General features: G+C 37.1%; 1 protein-coding gene and 2 non-coding genes across 3 annotated transcripts in view; 2 read left to right on the top strand and 1 right to left on the bottom strand.

The window, feature by feature from the left end:
- Positions 1–1,875: 1,875 nt before the first annotated feature.
- trnak-uuu (transfer RNA lysine (anticodon UUU)) lies at positions 1,876–1,948 on the bottom strand. The gene has a single exon. It is a non-coding gene; the product is annotated as a tRNA-Lys (tRNA).
- A 358-nt stretch (positions 1,949–2,306) lies between these two features.
- Positions 2,307–2,379, top strand: trnat-ugu (transfer RNA threonine (anticodon UGU)). The gene has a single exon. It is a non-coding gene; the product is annotated as a tRNA-Thr (tRNA).
- A 1,846-nt stretch (positions 2,380–4,225) lies between these two features.
- The window catches only part of dtx4b (deltex 4, E3 ubiquitin ligase b), a 33,667-nt gene continuing 25,164 nt past the window's right edge, over positions 4,226–12,728 (top strand). The window contains exons 1-2 of the mRNA XM_056250492.1: positions 4,226–4,334; positions 4,556–4,770. Coding sequence (XP_056106467.1) covers positions 4,563–4,770 — 208 coding nt within the window. The 5' untranslated portion in view covers positions 4,226–4,334; positions 4,556–4,562. The remainder of the gene's footprint in view (positions 4,335–4,555; positions 4,771–12,728) is intronic.

Below are 12,728 nucleotides of genomic sequence, written 5' to 3' on the forward strand. Positions count from 1 at the left end.
TCCCATGCACCTCCTCTGCTGAAACTCCTGTTAACTTGAGAAATGTATTAGCACATCCTACGATAATCCTTAATTTGTCAGATCGCTTTTCCACTTGTGAAGTGCCATTCACCACCGCACAAATGAATGCCACAAAGTCCATTTTGTTTACTGTGATATGCAGATCTGGCTCATTCCATGATTCACTTCTCTCTGAGAATATGATTCCATCCTTTTTCCTGGCACATTATTTACCTTCAGTTCAGCTTTACTTTTGTCTTTTACCTTACGCATAGCTTCTGCATATGTTAAATTTTGCACAGTTTTTATTTTTTGAACTTCGCGGGCTTCTTGTTGTACAGGACATCCTGCGTATGCTGCGCTATGTCCACCGCCACAGTTACAGCATTTAATCACTATGCCCTCCTCACACTTGTCATATTCATGTCGTCCCCCGGCAAATAACTCCCTTCAAACAGAATCATCACACTCAGACTTTCACATCTTTTGTTGTCTTTCCACATCTGCAGTCTTCTAGTAGAGATAACTGTGCCTCCACTTAGATTTCCTTTAATATCATCCACACTTACATTAAGAGGTATACTCCTGAGATAACCCCTCTGATTCCATTACCTATTTCTGTGCATGATATCTTTCCTCCTGCCAGCGTTTTCATTTTCAGAATTTGTTGTTTTTGCTTTTCATCTCTACATTTAATCATTATTCTTCCATTGTTTAGACAAGCTACAGCTTTCACTACTCCTATCTCTTTCTCAATTGCTTTTGATAATTTAAAGGAGCTGTATGTAAGAAATTTATTTCAATTAATCATAAAATGGCCCTGAAATGTCACTAGACATTAGAAATCATGTACATTTCAAATACTTATATCACTAACAACAGTAGTCTGGCCAGGATATTGTCATTTAAAAAGTTAAGTTGCAGCCCTCAACTGATGTTGATGTTGTCATGTTGTGTTTTGGTCTGATGCTCCACCCTCCACCTATCTACCAATCACGAAGTCAGTAGTGTTGCGGCATCCGGGTTGCCAGCTCTGCTCTAGTTACCACAGCTGCAGCTCGTCACGTTCCTGCTGGATCCTGCAGCCGATCTGGCAACCTCGAGTCAGGGAGGAGGGGGAGGGGATACACCACTCTACAGTAATTTGAAAGTGATTGCAGTACTAGTTTTGGCCACAATCTTACATACAGCTCCTTTAACAGGATGAGTTTGTTGTTCTGACTGCTTAGCAAAAGTAATTAGGACCTTGATTTCTCTTTCCTCTTCTTTATCAGCTTCACTTCTCGTTTGTTTTACTTTATTAATTGTTCGTTCACAATCAGATCCATCACCCATGCTGCTCTTTTTCTTCCTTTTATTATACCTTACTTAATGATAATCCATTTCTTGTTCATTGTCGTCATCCGATGTTTCTCCCCACACTTTCCTCCCTTCCGTCGCGATTTTTCCTCCTGCGCACCTCGAAACATGACGAAGAACTGTTTCATCATCAGTATTTTAATTAGCTCTCCCTAGGCGACGATACTTTTTTACAGTGGAAAAATTCCCTTTTATCTGTTTTATTTATAATTCATTAGCGTTTAGGTCACAAACTAAGTTCTATAACCTACGTTAAAATGCTTTATCGGTATTCGTATGCTATAATTCCATTTCAGTTACTCATTTGCTCAGCTGTATGTATGTGGTTTAAAAATAAAAAATGTGACACCATTGTTTTAGTTATTTTTCTTACACTACCTTCGCCTTTTTCCTGGCGTCAAATCGTTGATTTGTGTGTCTCGTGAATGCATGAGTTTTTTTCTTCACATTAAACAATCGAAATCATGCTAGATTCAAAACTTTGCCAAAAAAAAAAAAAAAAAAAAAAAGTCTTTCCGCCCGAACAGGGACTTGAACCCTGGACCCTCAGATTAAAAGTCTGATGCTCTACCGACTGAGCTATCCGGGCTTCGAAACACTGGAAAGATATAGCGAAATGTATTACATCCACTACACGAATATTTAGTTACGCGTTAGGGATTTGAGGAAATTATGACCAAGTAGTTTCGATGAACGCTTAGAAATTTCAAAATAATTTCCGCATTCTTTTATATTTTTTAAAACATGGAACAATTTTAACGGTCGCGATAAGTCCGACGCTGCCCCTGCCACGGAAAGATTTCACTCCTACTGATGAAATGTTTGAAAAACTGCTGTTTGAAAAACTCAAAAGATTGAATTTCGATGTGAAACTTTATTGTATCTAATGTAAATATGAGTATTTATATGTATAAATTCCAAACCATTTTGAAAAGCTTTTCTCGACAGGCTCCATAGCTCAGGGGTTAGAGCACTGGTCTTGTAAACCAGGGGTCGCGAGTTCAAATCTCGCTGGGGCCTCACTTCCGTTTTGGGCTGCCGATCCCATGTAGAGAATTTAAAATATAAAGCAAGCTTTCGTGAACATTACACACCGACTTCATATCAATCCATTTGCTATTGTTTTTTTGTATTAAGGAAACCACCAGTGATTCTGGAATATTTACTTCAGACAAGGTCTGTAGCCTATAGCCTACATCACTGCATTGTTATTTATTTATATTTTATAATTTTAGGAGCCCAACAGGACCCTTTCTTTGATGACTATTGCGCAAAATGACAAGTAGTGCTTCGCTATGAACGATAGATGGCACAAAAATGTAAATCTACAAGCAACTTCGGGATTTCATTGCCTGATATTTTTTCACAGCAAATGTTAGATGCAAAGTATTTCCTCAACAAATACAGATTTATATATATCATATTGTAATATAGATTGTAATATTATCAAATCTGCTCCATGGCACATATTGTTTGCATGGGAACTTGATTCAATTGTTGTATTTATTTTCAGGATTTAAAACCTGAATTGGGCAATACATATTCTAGATAGAAATATACAAAAATCAGCAGTATCTTCGCTGACACGGAATAAAAAACATTAGATAGTTGCGACTTTTTATCTCACAATCTGTTGCACAATTATATCACAGTTTACATCTCGCAATTGCGATTTATTATATCAGAACTGCGAGATATAAAGTCCAATTCGGAGGGAAAATGTGTCGCTATACTGTGCATTAGGTCTATTCTGACTTTATAATGCAATTCTGAGAAAAAAATAGTTTATATCCTGCAATTCGGAGGGAAAAAAGTCAGAATACCGAGATATAAACAATTGTTAGGTAATAAAATCAGAATTGTGAGATAAAAACATGCAATTATATATATTTTTTTTTTATTCAGTGATACAAGCTTCCATAGATTGAACATGACATTTAGTTACGTATAAAAAAATGTTTTAATATTTTATCATGTTTAGAAGTAAAACACAGTTTCAGCAGATTAACGTTGACTGTTTATTTAGCCAAACAGGCTAAATTAGGTAATTTCTCTTTTATGCAGTTGGATTGTTGCTTGTTTCGTTCCGTTGCAACACAAAACCGCTGCTTACTTACTCGCCTGCAAAGTACATGAAAATACATGACCAACCAAACAGGTTTCGTCCTCTGTGGTGCGTTAAAGTTTGATGTCTAATCAATTTGTGAATGAATCCTTCCTTTGAGTCATATAATTTTAATGAATCAATTGAACCACTTCACAAAACAAGTCTGACAGATTTCTTTCACGAATCGAACTGAATCGGTCCGAGTCTCGAAAACAGTCACGGTTCAACACTCTCGGACTCCGAGAGCTCAACTGAACCGTGACTGTTTTCTGATTTTGGCCGGAATAATAAATATCACACTATCATACTATACAAAGATATAGAATATGATTAAGAGCAATATGGCAGCCTACTATTATTCTATTCGAAATCCAGCCCTTCTCTAACGGACTCGTGTATTTTAGAGCATGTATCACGTTGGGATGACACTCATTTTATAAGCGGTTAAATAAAATGAGCTGTTCGAAAGAACCGATTCTTGGATATGAGTCGGACTTTCCAGCACCAATTCACGCAGCATTACTCACAGCATTACTAAACTGTGATGGCTAGGTGTTGGGTGTTACTTTATCAACCCAGTGCGCGGAACACAAAACCACGAGCTTTTCACCAGAGATCATTTACTTAAAGTCTACATGATCTTCGATAAATTACACCTCGTGCCGCAAGAAACTAACTTAGTAAGAAGAAGAAGCGAAAACTGAGCGACGGTCAACGCCGTATGTGTAGAAGAAGAAAGAAGAATATTGGTCCGTTGACTATTTGTTGACACTCGTGAGGAGTTGTTGAGATCGCTTGTGACCAACCATGGAAGAAGTGATAAGGATATTTATTTCCTGATGCTGCGATAAGCGTTTTCTACATAAACGTGAGTGTACCTGAGAGTTTATGCTTAAGTTATATATACCGAGAACCAGAATATTCAAGCTCAAAACAAATCCTCGTGTGTCTAGTATCGACGTTATACAGACCAGGCATTACAACTTTGCCGTGCTTTACATTAGCATTAGCAAATCTGTCCTACTGCGTTTACAAAACTGGTTGTTGAAATCAAGAGATGCGTACTTCGTTTTTCTGTTCTACTTGAAGGGATACGATGTTACAAGCCTCCGCCGTGGTCGTCTGGGAATGGCTCAGCGAGCACGGGCGCTGGCGGCCGTACAGCCCGACCGTGTCTCACCACATAGAGGAGGTGATAAGAAGCGATCCCCGCGGCGGAAGCGTCGTTCTAGGCCGAGCCGACAGCCGCCTGTCGCCCTACATCATCGATCTACACTCCATGCATCAGTTCAGACAGGACACCGGTAAGATGAAAACCATCAGCGCATCATTATACCTGTGGCAAGCCATTATAACATTCATTCTTTACAACGAACTCGTTTCTATTTCATGTCACTATTTTATGGAATTATCTATTATACTTGTGCCTTCATCAAGCATTCATTGTATACTAGTACTTATTATTTTGCTGCTAGTCACGATCCCAGCATTGACAACTAAAATACTATTTTTATTAGTAATATTTATCATTACATTTAACATAATCAGCAAGATTTTTAGAACTGTATTGTTGAATTGAACTAACACTTTACAATAAGGTTTAATTTGTTAACATCAATTAATGTATTAACTAATACATCTGTTACTGTATTTGTTAGTCTTTGTTAACGTTTGTTAATAAAAATACAGCTGTTCGTTGTTTGTTGATGTTACTTCACAGTGCATTAACTAATGTTAACAAATACAACTTTTTGATATCAATAATTTATTAGTAAATATTGAAATCAACAAAGATTAATAAACGCTGTAGAAGAGCAATTTATTATTTGTTCATGTAAACTAATGTAGTTAACTAATGTTAACTAATGGAACCTTATTGTAAAGTGTTATCAGAAATGTTACTAGTACCATTTGGGAATGACTACTAGTATCACATAAAGTGGTACTAGTAAAACTGGAATAGATACTACTAGTAACTTGAAACTACTAGTAACCAAACCATAAGTGCTAGATAGTGAACAAAACTGAAATATAATAGGCTTTATGCCGAGCGTCACGTGACCAAGCCGTAAAACAGATCACATCGCTTCCGATTCAGGTCTTTTGTATGTGCTTCATGAAATTTTTTGCGGTTTTACTCTAGATAACTTACAAGGAGCAAGCAAAAATGAGCATAACCAATGTCCCTCGCATGTGCAGATTGATATTTAAAAGTTTTTTAATTTTCTTCTTCACACTAACGTTTAGATATTTAGATATAAAACACCAATAACAAAGTGAACTTAGGTTAGCTGATTACCTTAAAAATCCATAGATATCGTAGTTAGTTCTTACGGCCGTTAACACTTTCTCTGACAAGCGGATACAATGAGACCCGTTTTCCGGTTTGGTCATGTGACGCTCGGCATAAAGCCTATCCAGTGACAATTAGAATACACAATAGTCAAAAACTGAACCACAGATCCCCATATACATTTAGAACTTTTATAACTAACAATGGGTTAGTATGCCACTATTGTGATTATGAGTAGTAGCAAAGGAATGAGTGCTAGTATCTCTTGGTGAAACTAAAGAAGATACTAGTCATGATTGGGTTACTTGCTAGCAATTAAAAAAAAATACTAGTACCAGGTAATTGTTAGATAATAATTGTTAGTTTTATGGAATAATTGTTAAAACGTCTTGACACAGGTAAGAGCCTCAGGTATGGTTCAAGCAATGATATATTGATAAAAAGTGTGGCAAATATTTTATTTTAGCATGATGTAATATGACTTCAAAGCACATCTATGCTTATCTCTTTCAGACTGCAAATTAGTGGTTTTGACGAAATGTTGTTCACACCTTCTTCAGCTATTTTTTTAACACGCATCTACTTTATATGTATGCACTCATTTGAGTTTAAACCACATTGAACTATGTCTACTTTCCACCCAGGCAGCTGTTGTTTTGGATGGATATAAATTGGTGGCAAAAAGTATTTAAATATATATGCCACACTTAAAATGTCTTCGCATTCAATAGCAAAATATGAGACCAAGTGACATTTTTAGCATAAACATGCAATATATGTTGTAAAATTTAACATAGAAAAGTAGATTTTTTTTTTAAAATTAAGATAAAAGATTGCAATACATCTTCAATGAAATTAATACATTTTTCAATGTGTCCAAATACTTTTTTGAGGCCACTGTAATATGACTGGACAACACAAAGTGAGGGAGTGAGACAATAGAGGTACAAAAAACAGACATAACACTACCCTTGTTTTCTTGTAAAATTTTCACAAGCACATTATCAAGGTCTGTTAGTCCGGCCTTGCGAAATCACACAATTTTAGTCAAACTGAGGCCTTGATATGTAAGAGGACACAGATTAAAGTTACTCAAAGTGATTGCAAATTCTTGCAGCAAAACTGCCTATTTATCCCCATGGACAAAGTGCATTTGTGTTAATCTAGTGCATAAGAGAAAAAAACAACAACACATAACTGCACCAGCCTACTGTGAATAATGGTTTAGAGACACACACCCAGGCAGCTCCCCATAATGATCTTGTTACTAACACCCAAATCATTTTGAAACTCATTTTTTTTTCTCAGGTAATGTTTTGCAACCAAACATCCATGACATGAGGTTAGTGACATTCGCAACCCTCACCGCTCTGTCAAGACTTGCCCTAAAAAAACAGCAAACTAACTTGCTCAGTCACACTTGCACATTGTGGAGTGAAGTTCCATAAAGCATTACCTAGGGAAATGAGCACACTTCCAAGTGAAAGAACGTAACTATAAAGATAGTTTGCGGAGAGATGGGGAGCGGTTGTTATTGTGCAACAGGCTAGGATGTAGTTTCATCAACTCTGGGCCCAGGGGTGCTGTCAGTTACTCTGTTTTCCATTGCAGACTGGAGATTAGTATAACACACACACAGGCATAGGGCAGGATTGTGTTTTTCTTCCAATCTTTTCATCCAATGACTCTCACATGGTTAATAGGCTAAAGAGTTGAGGGAATGTTATAATTTCTTTCAAGCTGACCATTTTGTGAATCATTTCTGTTGGTATAACTCCCTCCTTCCCATAAACACACACCTACAGTGCAGTCAAAAGTTTGGAACAATAAAGATTTTTAAATGTTTTTGAAAAAAGTCTCTTATGCTTACCAAGGCTGCATTTATTTGATCAAAAACACAGTAAAAACAAAAATATTGTGTAAAATTATTACAATTTAAAATGGCTGTTTTCTATTTTAATATATTTTAAAATGCAATTTATTCCTGTGATACAAAGCTGAATTTTCAGCATCATTACTCCAGTCTTCTGTGTCACACGATCCTTCAGAAATCATTCTAATACGATGATTTGCTGCTCAAGATTTTTTTTTTACTATTATCTTGAAAACATTTGTGAAATGTTGAAAACATTTTTTGTTGCTGATGCTTTGATGAATAGAAAGTTTGAACGAATAGCATTTATTTAAAAACCATAATAATAATTTTGTAACATTATACATGTTACTGTCATTTTTAAGGTGTCCTATGAATAATGATTTTTTTTTTTTTCATCTCGCTTACCCCAAACCTTTGAATGGTAGTGTTAGTGTATCATGGTTTCCACAACTGTTTTCAACATTGATATTAATAAAAACAAATGTTTCTTAAACACCAAATCAGCATATTAGAATGATTTCTGAAGGATCGTGTGATCATGTAAACTGAAGATTGGAGTAATGATGCTGAAAATTAAGCTTTGCCATTACAGAAATAAATTACATTTTAGAGTAGGCCTACTGTATATTAAAATAGAAAACGGTTCTTTAAAATGGTAATAATATCACAGATAAATGAGTTTTTTTTTTTTTCATCAAATAAATGCAGCCTTGGTTAAAGCTTGAGAGACTCCTTTAAAAAATCTTTTCTAGGTAGTGTAGTTGTTGAGCTTACTTTCTGCTTGTGTACTTTAAGCACTGCTTTTCAATTCTGAAACCCACTTTATAAATTGCTTGGTCACTTCTCTTTATCTACAACAGTTTTTAAGTAGCCTACCAAGCTTCATTTTCAGATAGCTTCCTTCTCATTTATGTCATGGTCAAATATTTGATGATAGATTTTCTCAAATGAAGCGGTTAAATGCTCACAAAGTGACTTTCAGAGCGGATCTAAAGTCTGTAGATGAAGTTCATGCATTCCTATCCTCATAGGCAAAAAAAAAAAAAAGCGTCACACGTGCTTCAGTGTGTGTGTGTGTGTGTGTGTGGTAAATGAAACTGCGCGTCGTCTGCACCATTCATTCACACAGACGATGCAGGATTCGTATTTAAATAGTCTTTTTGCGGTTTAAAATTCACATTCATATATTCATCAAAGAATTTACAAATTCCGTGAAATTCCGCGTTATCCAGTAAATTCTGTTTTTATGACTGGATTCCGCGATTCCGTCTGCGTTTTCTGTATCGTGAAAATCATAGCCGCTAAAAGTTACCACATGGGGCGTCCGGTTTTTTTTGTGGAATATATTTTTGTCATTCGTTCGGGGGTGGCGGGGGACCGTTTTGTACTAAAACAAAACAATGGTAGGGGAAACACTGCACGTGTCAGATGTTTTAATGGAATCATTTTTGCATTTATAATTCATTGCATTTATTGTATTTTATAATTTATTTTTTTAGAAAAGAAAGGGGAATAAAGTTGTTAGTTTGAAAGAAGGAAGGGAAATGAAAATTGGGGCAATGATGGAAGCACAGAGCCATCAACAATGGAACAGATGGACGGTCTCTGTACACCTGCTGTATAGGGCTTTGTGCCGCTGCAAAGGTCCTGGGATCCTTAACCCAATGTCACAGTTTATGATCTGCTGAAGCACAGCCTTTTACTCCCACTCACATACTAGCACAAGCTCGCAAACTTAAGTGCAGGCTGTATGATTGATCGGTATGTGAAAGTGGACATGGCCATCTGTTGCTTTGGCCATAATGTTGAGAGGAGGCACAGTATTATCTAGTTTTATCTGGACCGACTATATTGAACTGAAACTAGTATTAAATAACAATTTTGGTGCATCACGATCAATACTGACAGATCCTGGTGGAATCATTGACTTAATGGCGTATACACTCACCGGCCACTTTATTAGGTACACCTGTCCAACTGCTCGTTAACACTTAATTTCTAAGCAGCCAATCACATGGCGGCAACTCAGTGCATTTAGGCATGTAGACATGGTCAAGACAATCTCCTGCAGTTCAAACCGAGCATCAGTATGGGGAAGAAAGGTGATTTGAGTGACTTTGAACGTGGCATGATTGTTGGTGCCAGAAGGGCTGGTCTGAGTATTTCAGAAACTGCTAATCTACTGGGATTTTCACGCACAACCATCTCTAGGGTTTACAGAGAATGGTCCGAAAAAGAAAAAACATCCAGTGAGCGGCAGTTCTGTGGGCGGAAATGCCTTGTTGATGCCAGAGGTCAGAGGAGAATGGCCAGACTGGTTCGAGCTGATAGAAGGGCAACAGTTACTGAAATAACCACTCGTTACAACCGAGGTATGCAGCAAAGCATTTGTGAAGCCACAACACGCACAACCTTGAGGCGGATGGGCTACAACAGCAGAAGACTCCACCGGGTACCACTCATCTCCACTACAAATAGGAAAAAGAGGCTACAATTTGCAAGAGCTCACCAAAATTGAACAGTTGAAGACTGGAAAAATGTTGCCTGGTCTGATGAGTCTCGATTTCTGTTGAGACATTCAGATGTTAGAGTCAGAATTTGGCGTAAACAGAATGAGAACATGGAACCATCATGCCTTGTTACCACTGTGCAGGCTGGTGGTGGTGGTGTAATGGTGTGGGGGATGTTTTCCTGGCACACTTTAGGCCCCTTAGTGCCAATTGGGCATCGTTTAAATGCCACGGCCTACCTGAGCATTGTTTCTGACCATGTCCATCCCTTTATGGCCACCATGTACCCATCCTCTGATGGCTACTTCCACCATGTCACAAAGCTCTAATCATTTCAAATTGGTTTCTTGAACATGACAATGAGTTCACTGTACTAAAATGGCCTCCACAGTCACCAGATCTCAACCCAATAGAGCATCTTTGGGATGTGGTGGAACGGGAGATTCGCATCATGGATGTGCAGCCGACAAATCTGCGGCAACTGTGTGATGCCATCATGTCAATATGGACCAAACTCCCTGAGGAATGCTTCCAGCACCTTGTTGAATCTATGCCACGAAGAATTGAGGCAGTTCTGAAGGCAAAAGGGGGTCCAACCCGTTACTAGCATGGGGTACCTAATAAAGTGGCCGGTGAGTGTATAATGAGGTTTTCTTTCGTAATAGACTACTAAAGTACAGGTTGAACTTTAAAAATGTTTTTTATTTTATTTAAAAACAAAATATTTTATTTTTTTCCAAGTGTGGCCAAAAAAATCTAGCATTTGTCTGTGTAGAAGAAAATGACAATTGTCCAATGTAAGTTTAAAATGAAGTGCGGACACCCTTGCTGTGAGACTTATGGGAGTGCCACACCATGTGGCTTGCAGTGCAGGCGGGGTTGAAAAACTTAAATTAGATTAATAGGTAGAATAATCAGATTTAGTGAAAAAATTTATCCCAATTAATCCCAAGTAAATAATGTTATTTTTAATTTTTTTCTTAAAGTGTATAGCAAAAAATAGGCACATGCAAATACACAACCCTTCAAATGTTTGGGGTCAAAGATGTTTTTTTTTTTTTTTTAAAGAAATTCATATTTTTATTCAGCAAGGATGTATTAAATTGATCAAAGGGGCAGCAAATCAGCATAATACATTGAAGTAATGATGCTGAAAATCACAGGAATAAAAAAACTCAAGATCCTGATCTGATCCCAGCCGATTCAAACGTTCCCTAAAAGTTTCCTCCAAATGGTAAACACTTTCAAACTACCATTTGTCTGTGGCGATTACGCAATAAGTAGGCATGCTCTGGGGCTCTGCCTTCTTTGACAAAAACATTTCAGTCCATCAAGGTCAGACGTCTGCACGTAAAAACATGAACACTTAGAGAACACTGAATAATCATGTGACACTGAAGACTGGAGTAATGGCTGCTAAAAAATCAGCTTTGCCATTTACAGGAATACATTAGATTTAAAAAAAAATGTTTTATATATATTTTAATTTCTTATCATATTATTATGTTCACTGGCCCCTGAACACATCACACTTTCTAAAAGCAGCCCCTGAGATACATAATATCAGTGTACCTGCCTTCAGACATAATTATATGGTACTCGCATGCAGTTAAATACCACACATCATTTATCATTAGCTTGACTGTATAATTCAGTGAAATTACTTCTCACAAGCAGCAAAAGAAAAAAAGTATTGGCAAATAGTTATCTATACATCTGTTAACAAAAGAGAACAAAAGACAGTTTCATTCATGTACACTAGAGCTGAGAGGGCATGACTGTGATTGAGCCACAGAGCTGGTAAAGTGAGTTCAAACGCAATAAAGTATGATCAAAGCATATTGATGTCTTGCTTTACTCCACCTCATTTCTGGAACGTGCTTTATAAAGTTGCATAATGTCTACAGAATCATGCAACACATCAAGTGTTTTGTACCATTTGAAGTTATAGTAGGTGTATATGGGTGTTAAAAAGAGAATATGTCCTTTCACAAGTTTTATGGCTTCTAGAACTCTGCGAATTCCCAGTTCTCCTCTTGTGCTAAAGTTTAGGCCTCAGTGGGGCTTTTGTGCTCAGTGGCTTTTGCTTTATGCTCAAATCTATTTATTCACATGGGTTTTTGTTTTCTGTTTGTGTGTCCCAGCACTACGTCATGAATTTCTAAATGCATTTTGTGCATTAGCTAAATGGATATTGCATGTGTTGTCTCAGTTACTGCTTTAAATTTGATTGAAGAATTATTACTCTAAACACTCAAGATCCTGATCTGATCAGTCTTACTGGAGAGAATGTAACCTTATTTCTGCTCCGATGAATGGGTTTAAATTCAAAGGATGCGCAAAGCACAACAATAGGCATTCAGATTTCAGTCAGTATAATGGAGGATTGGATGCTTACATTGGACATCTAACCGAAAGTGACACTGCTTCTTTTTTTCATGTTTTAGACTGGAAAGCTGCTTGCTTTAAAGCAACCTGTTGTATAAAGTTCTATATAAATAAACATGATGTGACTTGACTGGAGTGCCAAATTACAGAGCTGGTGCAAAAAACATCCAATTCTCTATGATCAGATGTTTTCTT

The sequence above is a fragment of the Rhinichthys klamathensis genome, unplaced genomic scaffold, assembly GCF_029890125.1.
Source record: "Rhinichthys klamathensis goyatoka isolate OS25496 unplaced genomic scaffold, OSU_Roscu_1.1 h1tg000069l_1, whole genome shotgun sequence".
Classification (NCBI taxonomy): domain Eukaryota; kingdom Metazoa; phylum Chordata; class Actinopteri; order Cypriniformes; family Leuciscidae; genus Rhinichthys; species Rhinichthys klamathensis.